General features: G+C 47.0%; 1 protein-coding gene across 4 annotated transcripts in view; it reads left to right on the top strand.

The window, feature by feature from the left end:
- HERC2 (HECT and RLD domain containing E3 ubiquitin protein ligase 2) overlaps positions 1-16,724 on the top strand; it is a 1,448,528-nt gene that overhangs the window by 438,061 nt on the left and 993,743 nt on the right. For all 4 annotated transcript variants that reach the window (XM_069204283.1, XM_069204284.1, XM_069204285.1 and 1 more), the window contains exon 35: positions 10,497-10,688. In XM_069204283.1, the coding sequence (XP_069060384.1) occupies positions 10,497-10,688 (192 nt within the window). The remainder of the gene's footprint in view (positions 1-10,496; positions 10,689-16,724) is intronic.

Raw genomic sequence — 16,724 nt, 5'->3', positions numbered from 1 at the left:
TATTACATGCCATGTTCATGCCGCTTGCTCCTGGTGCCATTCATAGCCACATCTCTGGTTCCTTACTCTGGTTAGGGCCCTCACTTTGCGTTGGCTTGGTGATGTACAGCACCTCCTCCACTGCCGGAGCTGTGTCTGGTTCCACCCCCAATGCTGCTGCTTCCGCAACTGTTCTCTACTTCGTGGGTGCCAAATTTGACACCAGCTGTGCAACTTTGGATCGTTTTGTCTAACCCGTTGCCAGAACACTGATCAATAAGAGAAGCCCAGAGGCCTTCAGAGGAACAATCGTACTTATGGCCAAACAACCCACAAGCTCTTAAGCGCTGATTCAGATCCCTCAATCTATATGGAAGTGGACCAGGGCTCTCCATGTCAAATGACTGAATTCACAGCCATTGCCTTGGCCAAGGCCTGGACACCTCACATAAGGTGGAGATGGAGTTTGCTTCCTGGTTCTCCTTTTGGTGAAAGCAAATCCTTCAGTAAGGCGGTGAGAAAGGCAGCAAAAGTCTTGATATTACAACTCTCCTCCATTGTCATTAAAACGAATGTGCTTACTGACATCCTCCTGGCTTCAACCCAAACCTCATAACCTTTGCTGCCCTTATTAAAGCCAATACCGGCAGCGTTTGATCACACTTGCTTCTACGCCAGCAGTGAGTAAACTGGTAGCAAAGCCCTTTCAACCTGCCCTTGGAACTCCTCCTTCCTTTCTTCCTGTCCACTTATCCCTCTCCAGAGACCTTGGTGATACTATTTTTTTGCTCTTCAAGACAGGTGTTGGGACTTTTCTGACAGCTCTGTTAGACAGAGAATCTAAACGCAGAGTTGTGTAGGGCAAGAATGTTTTCTCTGCCAGAAGTTTGGTGTTAAATGTTTAAATGCAACTTTCCTCTTATTGATATATGCTCATGCCCTATGGGATATGGCCCAACCGTTTGTTCCTCAAGTCTTGGATAACCTTGAGGCTCATTTTTCTGAGGTCATTAAGGATGAACAGCATGCCTTGGGGACCATCCTAGAATCAGGCCTGGACAGGTCAGTGGCTTGAACTATGGGGGTCCTCTGTCACTGTGCACCTCTGTGCTTGGTTTTGCACTCTGGGTTTTTCCACAAATGTGCAAGCCACTCTCCCGAACCTTCCATTTGACTGCACCTGCCTGTTTAAAGATAAAGCAGTTTCTTCCCTGTAGAGGTTTAAGGCTTGCAGCACTATGGCTGATTCTGTAGCCTTTCAGCATCAACAGCCTCAGCATGCTGCATGCAGTTTATTGCCTTCAAGGCTTCACAAGAAGCTTGAGCTTTCGCCAGGGGAATTCTGCTCAATTACAATCAAAACAGCCCGAAAAATCTTTAGTCAGGCAATCTCCAGATCACTCTTCCTTGTTCTGATCCCCTGCAGCACAAAGAAATACTTCCTAATTTGCTGTTACCAGTGCACCAGGAGAATGTAGGTCAGGATTCCTTCTTTTTGCAAACCAGAAGGCAATTAATTCAGACCAGTGGGTCCTACAAACAATAGAAAGTTTGTATACCCTTTCTACCTACAGGCTTCCCCCCCTCTTTTTACCCTGTCCGAAGATCATCTTTCCATCTTGCAACAGGAGGTGGCAGTGGTACTTATTTTTATTTATTTTTTATTGAGAGAGTACCATAAGCAATACATTGAAGCATTAAATTCAAATTACTTCACAGTCGTTATTTGTCAAAAATGGTAGCTCATGAATCATAGATTTGCATACATTACAATCAAAGATATAATACCCATCTGTCTCCGTAGAAAGAAACAACACATAGCACTAAAAATTATCATTGCACATGCCCAATGCACTTTGTTTATTCCTCTCTAGACAAGATCAATCAACTATAAAATTTGGTTTCCTCACCTGAGACTCTCCCACAGCTCCAGAAATCTGTCATAGGACTCAGATCTTAAAGTAAATCTCCTTTAAAGCTCTTTAATTTTCCCCATTTTAGACCACCATTGTTGATACGACGGAACTGCGTCCGTGTGCCAGTTCTGCAGAATTAATGATCTGGCTATCAGGACAATAATATAGAGGCGTTTTGCTTGCAGGGAGCTAATAATAATTTGTGACGAAAATCAGAGTACCACTACTTAAACATCTAACAACTGTTCCAGTCCCAGCATAAAAGAGCAATACCTTGCAATTTCATCCCAGAATGGCCTTATTTTGGAGCAGCCCCATATGATATGTGTCAAACCATTCACCTCCTCCAATGAGCAGCGAAAGCATTTATCGTGAATCTGTGGATAGATTTTATGCAGCAAAGCTGGCGTTCTATACAAAAGCCATTTAGCATAGAATTGCATGGGCCTAAGATTCGCACCCTTCAGTAAGGAGGTGTTAAACTCATTAACATTATTCCAGAAGGAAGCTGTGAGCTGGAAATGTTCTTTAGCCTGCTATTTATCCCTAGTTTTTGGATATAATACATTAGCCTTCTGCTGGCAGTGGTACTTATGAAAGTAGCAGTGGAATTGGTTCAGGAAATTGGAGAAGTATGGTATTCTGGACACTTCCTTATTCTCAAGAAAGACGCCAGCCTGCGTCCAGTCCTGCATCTCAGAATCCTAAACATTTACCTCACAAGGAAGAGTTCAAGATGCTGATACTAGTCCAGGTTCCCTTGGCATGGGAAGCAAGAGAGTTTTTAGTGTCACTCAATATGCAGGACACGTACTTCTACTTTCCGGTCTTGTGGTCGTATCAAGTAGTACCTGCATTTCATGGTGGACTTCACCCATTACCATTTTGCCATTCTTCCATTTGAGTTGACTTTGGCATCCAGGGGCTTCACCAAGGTGATTGTGGTGGTGGCGGCACATCTCAGAAGGTTTGGGGATTCTCGTTTTAATGTACTTGGTCAACTGGCTGATAAAGCACAGTCCCTAAAGATGGTGGTGACCATCTGCATATAACTGCAACTCTGCTGTTTGACTTGAGCTTTTTAGTCAATGTGCCAATATCTCACCTGGAGCAGTCCCACTGTCTCCTGGTCATGTGGATACTTCTGGACAGTACCTTTCTCTGTGCTTTACCTTCTCAGAAGATCCAAGACTTCCATGCAATAGTTCAATCTTTGCTGGAACGTGTGTCGGTTCTAGTCCTAATGAGTTTACTCCTGCTATACCCCGATGGCTTCCTACATTCTCCTGGCCACGCATACATGTTAACATGAGAACTCTGTAGTGGTGCTGTCGCTTAGGCTCTCATTATTCTAAAAAGTCTGCTGGATTTTGAGTGGCAGAATTGCCCTCGACGTGGGAGACTAAGTCTAACCCACTGCAGGTGACACCTGTCGTTCCAACCCGTGGTTTGCTCCGGCCAACTTGCAGTGCCTCATCTCCACCCAAGGGCAGGAATGACTGGGCAGCCGAGCGCATGACAATCGTTTTCTCAGAGAAGCCTTGGTCACTCAGGTCTCATCCGTTTCTCGCAGTTACCTTAGTCTCATATATAAATGACAAACAGAGGCAGTATATGTTTTAATAATGATTTTCATAAAACAACTGCATCTTCGTATTAAAATTGTGACAAGGAGAGTGACGCATAGAAATAACGCTATCATATTGTCACTACGGTTGATAGTCTAACCCCCACCTAGGCTTTGATAGAGCACAGCATGTTAAGCTCTAATTCTGCCCTTCAGGTTCCCCTCGGAAGACATCATCCCCCATACCTGAGCAAAGGCCTGCGGTCTGCATTAGCATCTGTAACGAAGCATTCGGCAATCAGCATACAGTCGTGGTTCTCTGGCTGGAATCTCTCTCTAGCGTGTAAGGGACAGGGAAGTGTTTTATAATAAAACAGCTGATGTTTCTGAGAAAATGTCCCTACTTAAGGATGTGTATTTTCTACGAATGTCGGAGACTAAACTTGTACCACGTTCACCAGCGATGTACTGTGCTGTAACCTTGGAAGAAGCACAGAGTGAGCAAGAATGTCGTGTTTGAGAACAGACTGCTGGCCTAGGCAAAAACAATTAGATAAACAGAAAATAAAACAAGACCGTAAAAGTGGCTACTGTAACAAATAAATAAAGCTGACTAAAATATATCTAGGTTAGAGTGCACAGCGGCTTGGCTTAGTGTGTTAAAATAACATGCATGGAGCTATAGCTAAAATGGCTACACAACAGAGCCTCCACAGGCAGTGGTTTCAGCATGGGGTATGATTTGTTTGACACCTCATGGTGGTCTACAAGGATACTGTGGAGGATGTGGTCTGGTGGTTGAACGAGGAGAACCTTCTTTAAGGGATGTCTTTCCATCCACGTTCAGCCACGACCACAGGAGTGACAAATATATCTCCACTCCATGGTGTGGATCCCATTTGAAGGATTTGCAGATCAGGGGTCTCTGGTCTGCGGACGAACAGGTGCTTGATATTTTCCTGGCAATTTTGCTGCACTTAAGGCCATGCTCCCCTCTATTCACTATTGGTCTGTCCAGATGTTGGTGTACAGTTCACAATTGGTCTGTCCATATCTTGATGGACAATAAAACCATAATGTGGTAAATAAACCCTGGGGGGTGTTTAATTTAGGGTATAAATTCCTTTGTCACATGGCGTTGAGGTTATGGTCCTAAACAGACCATAAAGGGATTTGATTGACTGCCAATCACCTTCAAGGTCTCTGAATGTCATAGCTGACAGCATGAGCCGCTGTTATCTTAACAAGCACGAGTGCGTCTTCTACTAGAGGTCGCCTTGGATATCTTCACCCTGTGCAGCACTCTTTAGGTGGACTTGCTTACCTTGTCTGAAAATGCTCAGTGCCTAACGTTCTGTGCCCTTCAGTATCTGTTGCTGGGAACCTTGGGAGACTTGTTTTAGTTGAGGTAGAACTTTCAGCTTCACTATGCATCCACCTCCTTCTCCCAACCCCTATATACTTGATTCCACATGTTCTGAATAATGTTTGCCAACTCCACCTCCTTGTCATTCTTATCACCCCAGACTGGCAAAGAAAGGTGTGATATGCACACCTTTTACACCTCTTCCTGTGTCACCCTTTTCAGTTACCTCCCGGGGGTAGGTTTTCACGTTCTTTCTAAGGGAATGGTTCTGGACACCAAACTTCAGAGACTTCACCTTCATGCCTGGAGATTAAGCTGGGACTCTCGAGTTCCTTTTAGCTGCTGTTGGAGGTTGTGGGTGTGATCTTATCCTCTTGTTGAACCTTCACAAAATCTGTGTACTCTCGGGGATCAATCAATCAATCAATCATAGTATTTATAAAGCGCGATATGTACCCGTCAGGGTTTCGAGGCGCTGAGGGGGGGGAGGAGGAGGGGGAGCGCTGCTGGTTTAGCGGTCGAAGAGCCAGGTCTTGAGGAGCCTTCTGAATGCGAGGAGGTCCTGGGTCTGGCGAAGGGATGTGGGGAGAGAGTTCCAGGTCTTGGCGGCGAGGAAGGAGAAGGATCTGGCGCCCGATGTCTTGCGCTGGATTCGGGGTACGATGGCGAGGGCGAGGTTGGCGGATCGGAGTTGACGTGTTGGGGTGTAGAAGTGGAGTCTGGTGTTGAGGTAGGAGGGTCCGGTGTTGTGAAGTGCCTTGTGAGCGTGGGTCAGGAGTTTGAAGGTGATCCTCTTGTCTACCGGGAGCCAGTGGAGTTCCTTTAGGTGAGGGGAGATGTGACTTCGGCGGGGTATGTTGAGGATCAGTCGGGCAGAGGCATTTTGGATACGTTGGAGGCGTTTGATGTCTTTGGTTGGGATGCCTGTGTAGAGTGCGTTGCCGTAGTCAAGTCTGCTGCTGACGAGGGCCTGGGTCACCGTCTTTCTGGTTTCTGTTGGAATCCACTTGAAGATTCTGCGGAGCATTCGGAGGGTGTTGAAACAGGAGGAGGAGACGGCGCTGACCTGTTTGGACATGGTGAGGGCGGAGTCCAGGATGAAGCCGAGGTTTCTTGCGTGGCTGGCAGGGGTGGGTGGGGGTCCGAGGACGGAGGGCCACCATGAGTCGTTCCAGGCCGAGGGAGTGCGTCCGAGGATGAGGACTTCCGTCTTGTCGGAGTTGAGTTTCAGGCGACTGTTGTTCATCCAATCGGCGATGGATTTTAGTCCCTCGTGGAGGTTTGTTTTGGCGGTGAGCGGGTCTTTGGTCAGGGAGAGGACGAGCTGGGTATCGTCGGCGTAGGAGATGATGCTGAGATGATGTTGGCGGGCTAGTTGAGCGAGGGGGGCCATGTAGACGTTGAACAACGTGGGGCTGAGGGAGGATCCTTGGGGGACGCCGCAGATGAGGTTGGTGGCTTTGGAGCGGAAAGGGGAGAGACGGACTCTCTGCGTTCTGTCGGAGAGGAAGGATGAGATCCAGTGGAGGGCTGTATCTTGGATGCCGGCTTCCTGGAGGCGGGTCAGTAGGGTGCGGTGGCAGACGGTGTCAAAAGCGGCTGATAGGTCGAGGAGGATGAGGGCTGAGGTTTCGCCGTTGTCCATTAGATGTCTGATGTCATCTGTGGCGGCGAGGAGGGCGGTCTCAGTGCTGTGGTTTCGTCTGAATCCGGATTGTGAGGGGTCCAGGATGGAATTGTCTTCGAGGAAGTGGGTGAGCTGAGTGTTGACGATCTTCTCGATGACTTTCGCTGGAAAAGGGAGGAGAGAGATCGGACGGAAGTTTTTGAGGTCGTTGGGTTTTTTGAGGAGGGGTTGGATTTCTGCGTGTTTCCAGCTGTCCGGGAAGGTGGCAGAAGTGAAGGAGAGGTTGATGATCTTACGGAGTTCGGGGGCGATGGTGGCGTTGGCTGAGTTGAAAACATGATGGGGGCAGGGGTCCGTGGGGGAGCCTGAGTGGATGGTGTTCATGGTTGCTATGGTTTCTGCCTCGTCCACGTGGGTCCAGGCGGTGAGGCGGCAGTCGCGGGAGGAGACGTCGGGGGTGGGGTCTGGCGGTGGACCGGTGATGAAGCTGTCGTGGATGGTGGTGATTTTCTGGTGGAAGAAGGTGGAGAGGTCGTCGCAGAGTTTCTGGGAGGGCGGGATGTCGTTGGAGTTGGCTTTCAGATTGGAGAGTTCCTTCACGATGCTGAAGAGTTCTTTGCAGTCGTGGGCGTTGTTGTTGATGCGTTCGGTGAAGTGGGCGCGCTTGGCGGTGCGGATCCGTTGGTGGTGTTCGCGGTTGGCGTTTTTGAGGGCGGCGAGGTTGTCGGGTGTGCGTTCTTGGATCCATTTCTTTTTGAGTTTCTGGCAGTTGCTTTTGGAGGTGGTGAGATCGTCTGTGAACCAGGCTGGTTTTCTCTTTCCTTGGGTGGTGGTGGGTTTCTTGAGAGGGGCAAGGGTGTTGGCGCAGTCGAGGATCCATTGATGGAGGTTGATGGCGGCTGTGCTCGGGTCGATTGCGTCGGGTGGAAGGTTGTTGACGAGGGTGCTGGTCAGTTGTTCTTGGGTGATTTTGCCCCAGCGGCGGTGGGGAGGTAGCTGGATGCGGTGTTGCTCTGTGGTTTTCTTATAGGTGAAATGGACACAGTGATGGTCAGTCCAGTGGAGTTCGGAGGTGTGGCTGAAGGAAATGTGGTTGCTAGAGGTGAAGAGGGGGTCAAGGGTGTGTCCGGCGATGTGGGTAGGTGTGTTGACTAGCTGGCGGAGACCGAGGTTGAGGAGGTTGGAGGTCAGTGACGCGGTGTTGACGTCGTTGGCATTTTCCAGATGGTAGTTCAGATCTCCCAGGAGGATGTAATCCGGGGAAGCGAGGGCGTGGGTGCTTGCAAGGTCGGCGATGGTGTCGTTGAAGGGGGGTCTTGGTCCTGGAGGGCGGTAAATGAGGGTTCCTCTGAGGGTCGTGTTGGGGTCCGTGTGGATCTGGAAGTGGAGGTGTTCGGCTGTCCTGAGGGTGTCGTCCGAGTGGGTGTGGATTTTGAGGGTAGCTTTGTGAGCGATGGCTATTCCGCCGCCGATTCCGTTGGTTCGATCTCTTCTGGTGATTTTGTAGCCGTCCGGTATGGCGATGGCGATGTCCGGAGACGAGGAGTCGTTCCACCAGGTTTCGGTCAGGAAAGCCACGTCAGGAGCAGTGGTGTCAAGCAAATCCCAGAGCTCGATGGCGTGTTTTCGTGCGGAGCGGGTGTTGATGAGGATGCAGTTCAGGTGGTTGGGGTTGGATGTTTTCGTAGTTGGATTGGTCGTTCTGATGTAGGAGAAGTTGCAGGTACGGCAGGAAAAAGGTCCTTTAGTGTGCTTCGGGGATGCCCGGTAGCATTCAGTGGAGGGGCCGGGGTTGAAGGCGCGGAGTTCGTTGATCGAGTAGCGGATGCGGGGGGCGCAAGGGTCAGGGGGTGTGGCGCTGGGCGCGGTCCAGGCGCGGACGGGCGCAGACGGGCTTGCCTCTGGGGATGGAACAGATAGCAACTCAAGTCCTAGACAGTCAGCATTTTGCCAGATTGTACTCTCTCTGGCTCAGAGTGTGTGTAGTTGGGCCTTGTCAAGTGATATTTAGTAGAGTTGTTGGTATTCTTATTTGTCCTAGACCGGCCTTCCTCCTCATTCAAGCCTATTATTGTGATGAGGTTCCTTAAAGAGTTGACCACTTGTTATCCCCAAACTCTTTTTGTTATTCCTGAGCGGGGCCCGACTCTTGTTCTGACGTTTTAAATGGGGTCTCCCTTTAAACCCCTTAACAGTTGCCACTGCAGTTGACTTTAAAGACTGTCTTTTTAGTTACTTTTACTTTGGCAAAGTGGGTCAGTCAGTTGCACGCTCTTAAGTGTCTACCCGCTGGTCTCACCCTTTTTTCCCTTCAAGCTTTTATTGTGAACCAAGGTTGCTTTCCTTCAAAAAGTGGTTACTCCCTTTCACCTGATGCAGTCCATTGCTTTCCCATCGATCTGTTCTGACCTCATCCCACAAAGAAGGATGATAGGCTGTATTCCCTCCATCCTAGACGGGCAGTTCATTTCTGTCTCAAGTGGGTGACAAGATCTTAACTGGCTACTGTGGCAGTAGTAAGGGCCAAGTGCCCCAGAACCGACCGCTATCCTGCTGGATCATTCTCTTTATCAGAATGTTCTCCGCCCTTGCCAAAAAGGAACTGCCTGAGGGAATCAGAACCCATACCACCAGGGTCAAGTTATAGGGCCAGATGTACCATCACGGCCCATTGCAATTCGGTAATTGCGATTTTTAAGAAATCGCTATTACCGACTCGCAAAGGGCCAAGTATCACATTTGCGAATCGGTAATAGCGATTTCTTAAAAATCGCAAATGCTATTACCGAATCGCAAATTGCGATACCGGCCCCATTCGCAGCTAGCTGCGAATTTGTTGCATTTCCAAAATAGCAATTTCTGAACCAGAAATCGCAATTTTGGAAATGCAAAATGCCAGGGTGGTGGGGGCCTAAGGCTCCCTCCCCTGCACCCCAGTTATTTATTTTTTTAACATGTAAGGTACACACATGCCAAAAGGGCATGTGTGCTTTACATGTTCAATTTAAAAATGCAGTTTTTCTGCATTTTTAAATTTTGCACCAGGTTACCACCTGGTTGCAGATCATGGTATTTTGCATGTGCAAAATATCATTCTGCGAAAAATCGCAATTTGCGATTTTTTGCAGCATTGCCTTGCAACCTGGATTTTGCGAATCGCAAATTGCGATTCGCAAAATCGAGGTCGCAACGCAAAAAATCCCAAATTTTGCGATTTCTACTTTGTGGTCTGCGAATGCCTTTCATGCATTGCAGACCACTATTTTGCACTCGCAAACGGACGATTTTACCGTTTGCGAGTGCAAGATATTTTCATACATCTGGCCCATAGACTTTAGGTTTTGCGAGAGGTGTTCCCATCACCTTCACCAAACACTATTGTTTGGACTCGGTGGTGCTCAGGGGCGGACCCCACCCTATTTGTACTTCAAGATATCCTCATTTGACCATCCATGAGCTCAGCTTATGGAAATATATTATATGGAATCTTCTGCAGGTGAGGAGTCTGTAGCCAGAAGTGTCCATCAGAAGAAAAAGTTACTCTCCTTCGGTTACTATCTCTCAGGTGGCACTAAATCTACCTAGAGATTCCTCACCGATCCCACCCACCTTCCCCTGTCTGATGGATGTCTGTGCAGGAAAATAATTAATAAGGTTCCATTTAGAGTTCCACATCCTTCTGTATCTGATTGATGTTGCGCCATCTGTTTCACTTTGAAGGCGCAAAATAAATGCTTGGAAACTGAAGTTGTAGTCCTGGATTGGTCATGATATGTCTTAAGTGAAGTCATTGGGCATCACTTCTGATGCCTATATGAAGCCAATGCCCCCTACCAGCTTCATAGAGCTTTTAAGGTTTCTGGATCCAGTCTGATACTTGTGATTATTCAATAGGTGAGGAATCTGCAGGTGTAGTACCCACCAAAAAGATTGTTACTGAGGGTAAGTAACTTTTTCTTTTATGATTGTAATGTTGTTTTGATTGTTAATGAAGCAATGGTTAGTTGCTTATTTGCTGATTCTCTCTCAATTCTTAATTAGGTATCCAGCCTGTGCCTCTCCAAACAATCACCAATGAGAATCCGGCAGGACCAAGTCTGGGAACCATTCCACAAGCACGATTTATGTTAGTAATGCTAAACATGTTGACCTTGCAGCATGGAGCCAACAGCTTGAACCTCCTCCTCAACTCGGGCATGCTGGCGTTAACCCAGACAACTCTTCGATTAATTGGTAATTGGAACCTGTTTGCAAGTCTTAATGTGAAAGTAAATCGCAAATGAGATACACAGAAGTACGATCCAAATGTTTCAATGAGTTCTGCAGATGCAAAGTGTGCGTTTTGCAAAATTCAGGTCTTGGTTTGCATGACAGGTACTTTACAACCTGCAATTAACACATTGTCACCCTTTGTGATTCTGCAGGAAGAGAGGACAACCTTCTTCAGAAATTCAGGTATCTGTTTGCAAGTTGGACGCTGTCCATATTGAAGAGTGTCCAGTTTGTGAATGTCAGGTGCTGGCATTGGGGAGGGTAGAAAACAGCATGGTCTTTCTGTTATCCGTTCACATTATGCCTGTTTGTTTCAACAATAACAGCTTTTGAACGTTTAATGGGCAAGAGGCTGCCATGTTGGTAAAAATGTGAATGCAGGAATTGACGAGTGCTGTCCCTCCATGCCTCCATCGCTCTATTCACAAAGATTTCTAAATCAAAGCTGTGCCTTGTTAGTAATGTAGTAGAATTTCTGTGAATCCTAACACAATACCGTTTTTGAGTTATAATAGATGGGTATATCCATTGCCACACAAAATAATCTTGTGAAGCATTGCAGGTGATGCACAAAAATTGCTTTTGCAATGTGACTACAACTGGTACATCGTGCCCCATGGTTATTTTTCTGAACACATAACTGGCTCTGACAACATATGATGAAGTAAACCTATGTGATATTCTAGGGACCCAATATTTGATATTTTGTTAGAAGACAACAGCTGTTCACAGTGGTGTTCGGAAAGATGAATAAGCTCTTGCTACTAATGTAAATCTTTTTTTCCACATAAACGATTTTTTGTATGACACCCTAGGGTACTCTGGTAAACTGGTAAAAACTAAATTGGAAGTATAACATGTACTGCAGGTTAGTATTTTTCTAAACTATTCTTTAAACATGTTATGAATTCGGAGCACACATTTCCTATCCATTTACATTACATTTTGCAATAGCTCCTGCACAGTAGCAGGTGATACCATCAGCCTATTTCTCCATTTGTGCTTCTGTATATGTAACGGAGAACATACAGGTACTAACTACCCTTGCATGCTGACCTCAGTTTCTTTTTTCCGAGCTCTTTGTGGATCCAGTGCTCTGCTTCTTCAGTTTTGTAACTTATGTTTAGCTTGCAGGAATAACACCCACCCAAAACTATAAGGTTCAAACCATGCTCATATGTCACAAGCAGATGTCTCTCAAGGACTTGCACAACTTCTGCATTGCTTGCACAAAGTATAATTTAAAGTCCTGCAACAAATATTTTCTGATGCATTTGGAGACCATCTGGAAGGGGGAAGCTAAACTTTGTCATCAAACACAAGAAAGATTGGTCCCACTCAAAGGTAACAAGGCCGTTCTCAGTCCTGGTCACTGCCTTTGGATAAGTCCAAGATAAGTTGAGAAAACAAAGTCAAAAAGAAAACAAAAAGTCCAAGTGAGACTCTTTGCCTCCTGGAGAGGTCTTGTAGTCCATGCTTAACGGTCCCAATCCAGCGCCACCATCTTATTTTTATCCAATTCTGAGCATGGAGCTGAACGCATCAAATTCCCTGGGCCTTTTCCACTCAAATTGCAGCCTTTCCGCAGTCCATGTTGCAGATCAATAGGCTGTTTTCAGATCTCTCTGGTGCACCTCTATGCCAAATGGATCCTTTGAGACATCAGACACTGGCGGACCCTGTATGAACTCAGCACTCTCTGACTCTGGGACATCCTTTGAGTTGCTTACCACAGGCTCTGCCAGTTGTTCCTTTCTTGGTGCTGCCCGACTCCTGCAGCAGTGGTACTGGATCCTGCTCTGATTTGGTGATTGGCCTTACACTTTGATCTTTGAAAGCTGTTCATCTTTTGGGTTCCTATACTCATACCCTCTGGCACCCGCTTTACCAGAAGATTTGCAAAACACCTTTGCACAGAAAATACAGGATGCAGCAAAATATATCTTGGGATCCATCCTAGGTAGAAAGGATTTTGCTGCTATGGGCACATGAGTTGTCTTTAGGTGCAGTGCTTGGATGTGTGCCACTGGGGTTTCCAGGGATGTCAAGCCTCACTTATGAAACTTTGATCGGCCTCATTTGTTTGGTGAGAAGGCTGATGATTTAAGGACATCTGAGCTATGGCTTCTTCCTTGGGGTTGCTTTCTTTTGCCCACCAATTTCACCAAGAGTATGGTAAGTTTCAAGGATATTTGAAGGATCTTGAGTGGGTAGTTCTCACAGTCCATCAAGCCATTACAGCTATTTTAAGGCCCCAGGCCAAGTGGTAGGCTAAGGTGTCACCAACAGCAGGATCCAGTCTTCCTCTTCCTCACCAGGTGCCGCTGCTGCCTCTTTAGTTTCCTCAGTCATTTTGGGTCAGTAGTGATTCAAATTGTTTGTCGGATTGTACCCTTTCTCTTGTGTGCACCCCACCTCTGATTCCTCCGATTTATGTTTGCTCATATGTCAACAGATCATGCTGTAGTTCTTTCACAAGGGATGATATGTTTCTTGCCAAAGGAGCAATCAAAATTGCGCTGGTGGCAGAGAAGGGCTTGGGTTCCTAATGCATGACTGTCCTAGTCGCCAGCATCACCCTGGCTGGGATCCAATTTTGGCGGTCAGAGTCTTGAACACGTTCCACAAAAAGAATCCTGGGGACATGCATAGTCTCATACCTCTACAATTGGCAGTTGGGTCTGTTTCAGCTGGTCTTGGACCACCTTCAGACAACAGAATTGCTACAGTATACTCTGGGTCCTTTTTATTAAGGAACCTAAGTTCCAATATTGGCCAACTGTGAGATGTGCTTTCATTGACGCCATGCAGTGTATGGTAATCATAAAGGCTTTCCCACCGCTGCAGAGTCCAGGACATTCGGGCTCTGATCCTGATGTTTCTGCTAACACACATCATCCTGGCTTTGACCTTTTAGGAGCTGATCAGTCTTCTGTCATCTTGCATCCTTATGCTCTGCTCTTGCTGGCCTTTAATGAAACCTTCATCTAGAGTGGGTTCTTTTGAGCAACATACATCTGTCCCTCAAGACCTTTCTCCCTTCTGTTAAAGGCAGGTCGATCGAAATGGTGATCGATCATAAAACTCCGATGCAGTGTGGGGTCGTGTGCCCGCTTTCTGGAGACTGAGTTGGTAGTCCTGGCTGAAAATGTCTAAGGACCTCCCTGGCTAAATCACTTGCCGGGATCCCTCAACTTCAGGTGCCATATTGCTGATCATGAGTGGCAGTGGGAGTTCTCCTTGTTGGATCTTTTCGCCAGGTCTGAAAACATTTGGTGTTTGGTCTTTTGCATTCTAGATGTTCCTTGTTGAGGGTCCCTTGAGGAGGCATTCTGCCTTTGATGGTACTCCAGACTTCTTTATATGCGTTTCCACCTATGCCGCTGATCCTGCAGATTTATGAAGAAAGACACACAGGATCGAGCACATCTGATTCTGGCAGCCCCCGATTGGTTAAGGAAGGTCTGGTAATCTGAACTCCTCTCCCTCCTCATCCGCCTTTCTCTTTAGGGTGATCAGCTATCTAGCAGTGGGAAAGAGTATGGCATCTAATCTATCCCATTCTACTCCTTCATGCTTGAGAATAAGTAGAACCAGCGTCTGTCAAAGCGTGTAAGTGCTCACGATCCATGCACAAAAGCTATCTGCTCTAGCTCTTGTTTCAAGTTTGTCACATTTTAGTCCCACCTGCGGCAGCGCTGTTGCTTACAAGACATTTTGATTACTTCAGGGAGCTTGCTTGCCTATTGCCTGCCATTGGTTAACTATGTCACTCATTTCTATGCTTCTCTTTAGTCGGCGTGTGCCAACTTTACTTCCTCTTAGTGCAGTTTCTCCTCCCCTGGGACATGACCCAGGCACTGCTTCCTAGCCACTGTCCTTCCACTGCTCATGCTTTCGTAGCTACTTTTGTTTTGTTTTAGTTGCAGCAGTCCTTAAAAATACACGTTTGCTGACATTCTCCCCCTCACCCCTCCTGCCCTGCTCTGTGGTGTGTTCCTTCCTACACGTATCGCTACTTGCCTACATTGTGGCTTGCCCCTTCCCGCCCTCCCTGTTCACATTGTTGCTTGCCCCCTCCCATCCTGCATTGTTGCTTGCCCCCCCATCCCGCATTATTTGCCCCTCCTGTCCTGCATTGTTGCTTGCCCCCTCCCATCCCACATTGTTGCTTGCCCCCTCCTGCATTATTTGCCCCCTCCTTTCCCACATTGTTGTTTGTCTCCTCCAGTCCCGCATTGTTGCTTGTCTCTGAGAGAAAGGCTCTTAAGCTTCAGGGCCTCTTGGCATCCTGCATCCTGCATCCTGCTCGACGACAATGTCAAGTGGCATATGCGCCTATGCATTGGAACCTGAAGTCTCAATGGGCCCATCACCAGGGGAAACTCAGGGAGTATATCCAGGTTTAGGAGGAAACTGCAAAATACCTTCAGTAGTGGCTCAACTGCAGTTGCACATGTGGCTCGTTCTTGTCATCAAAGACAATGCCACTGCCATGTGAAATTTCATCAAGGAGGAGTGGGAGGTTGTGCTCTGTTCCAGATGATTCTGTGCCTCTGGAGATGGCTGAATCATCAAGGCATTTTCCTGATTGTGCCCCTCCTGATGTGGTCTTTGAAGTCTGGGGCAGACAAACTCAGCTGGTGATGCCTAGCTTATGATGAATGGCAGTTACACCTAGTTGGTGGTACAAAGCAGCTTCCAGTAACTTTGAGAAATCTGGCCTGATCTCTTCAAAACCGCTGGAATTGCTCGCTGGTATTCCCAATAAGGGCCTCTCTTGAAAATGTATTCCACCTAAAGTGGAACACAAGACTCCTGTATGCCTTCCCCACTGCTCCTTCTCCAACCTCGAGTTTCTGGTCATGAGCACTTGTTCTCCGATCAGGCTGCCGCTTTGGGAGTATCTTCTGTCACAGCAACAGGACAAGGTCTTGCTCCTGAGCCTGCATTATCTATATCTCCATGCATGAAGATTGAGCGGCAGAGGTTGACTGCGTTCAGTCTCCATCCTGAAGTAGTGGATTTCATCTTGCACCCAGGTGAACTTCAACTAGGTCAGTTTATGCTGGACAGTGGGACAACTTTGTGGCCTGGTATGACACTTGTAATATGAATCTGTTGCTGCCCAAACTGTTTTGTTCATCAAAGATTTGCAGTAGGCTTTATTAAATATTATTTGATGGCCCTTTCGACTTTTTTGTGGTTACCAGACCAGCTGTTCTGTTCAAATCAGCTGTTTTGACTTTGTATGTTTCCTCCTAAACCTGTCTTAATGCCACAGTGGGATCTTAATTTAGTCCTTACTTTTCATAAGTGCACCCGTTTGAACTGATGCATAACTGCCCTCTCCACCTCTTGACTCTGAAAAGCACCTTTCTCGTTGCAATAACTTCAGCCTATCTTTTGAGTGACTTTCACAATCTTTCAGGCTTGCCGCTCCACACCGCCTTCTTTCATGGTAAATTGGTGCTCACCACTCGAGTGACAATTCTACCAAAGGTTGTAACTCCCTTTCACATCAGACAGCCCATCACACTCCCTACGTTCTTTTCTCTGCCTCACCAAAGACTATTGGATAGTCAAACAGCTCTTTGTGGGGTTCTCTGCGATAAAGAAAGGCAAGGAAATGCAGAAGAGGACTGTCCAGGTAGATAGTCCTGTGGATTAAGATCTGCTATGTGCTAGCCTTAATCCCTGGATTCTTTACTTTGGCTCAGTTTCCACCCCTCTGATTGAAAATCTATGTCATCACTCAGCTGAACACCTGGCTAATCATGACCGACTTCCATGAAGAAGGTGAAAATGTTCATATAAATTTTGAAGCCCTTAAGGATAGGGATTTTAGTTAAACTATGACAAGTCAATATGTCTCCTTGTACATCGGACTAAATAGGTTAGCCTGCCCTGTCCTGCATCAGCACAAAGCGCATGAGATTTTCCTTTTGGAAGAGAGATGTCTTCCATCCAACTGAAATGCTAGCAGTTTTGATCCCT

This window comes from Pleurodeles waltl, chromosome 8 (assembly GCF_031143425.1).
Source record: "Pleurodeles waltl isolate 20211129_DDA chromosome 8, aPleWal1.hap1.20221129, whole genome shotgun sequence".
Lineage (NCBI taxonomy): Eukaryota > Metazoa > Chordata > Amphibia > Caudata > Salamandridae > Pleurodeles > Pleurodeles waltl.
This window is presented reverse-complemented; position numbering and strand designations above follow the sequence as displayed.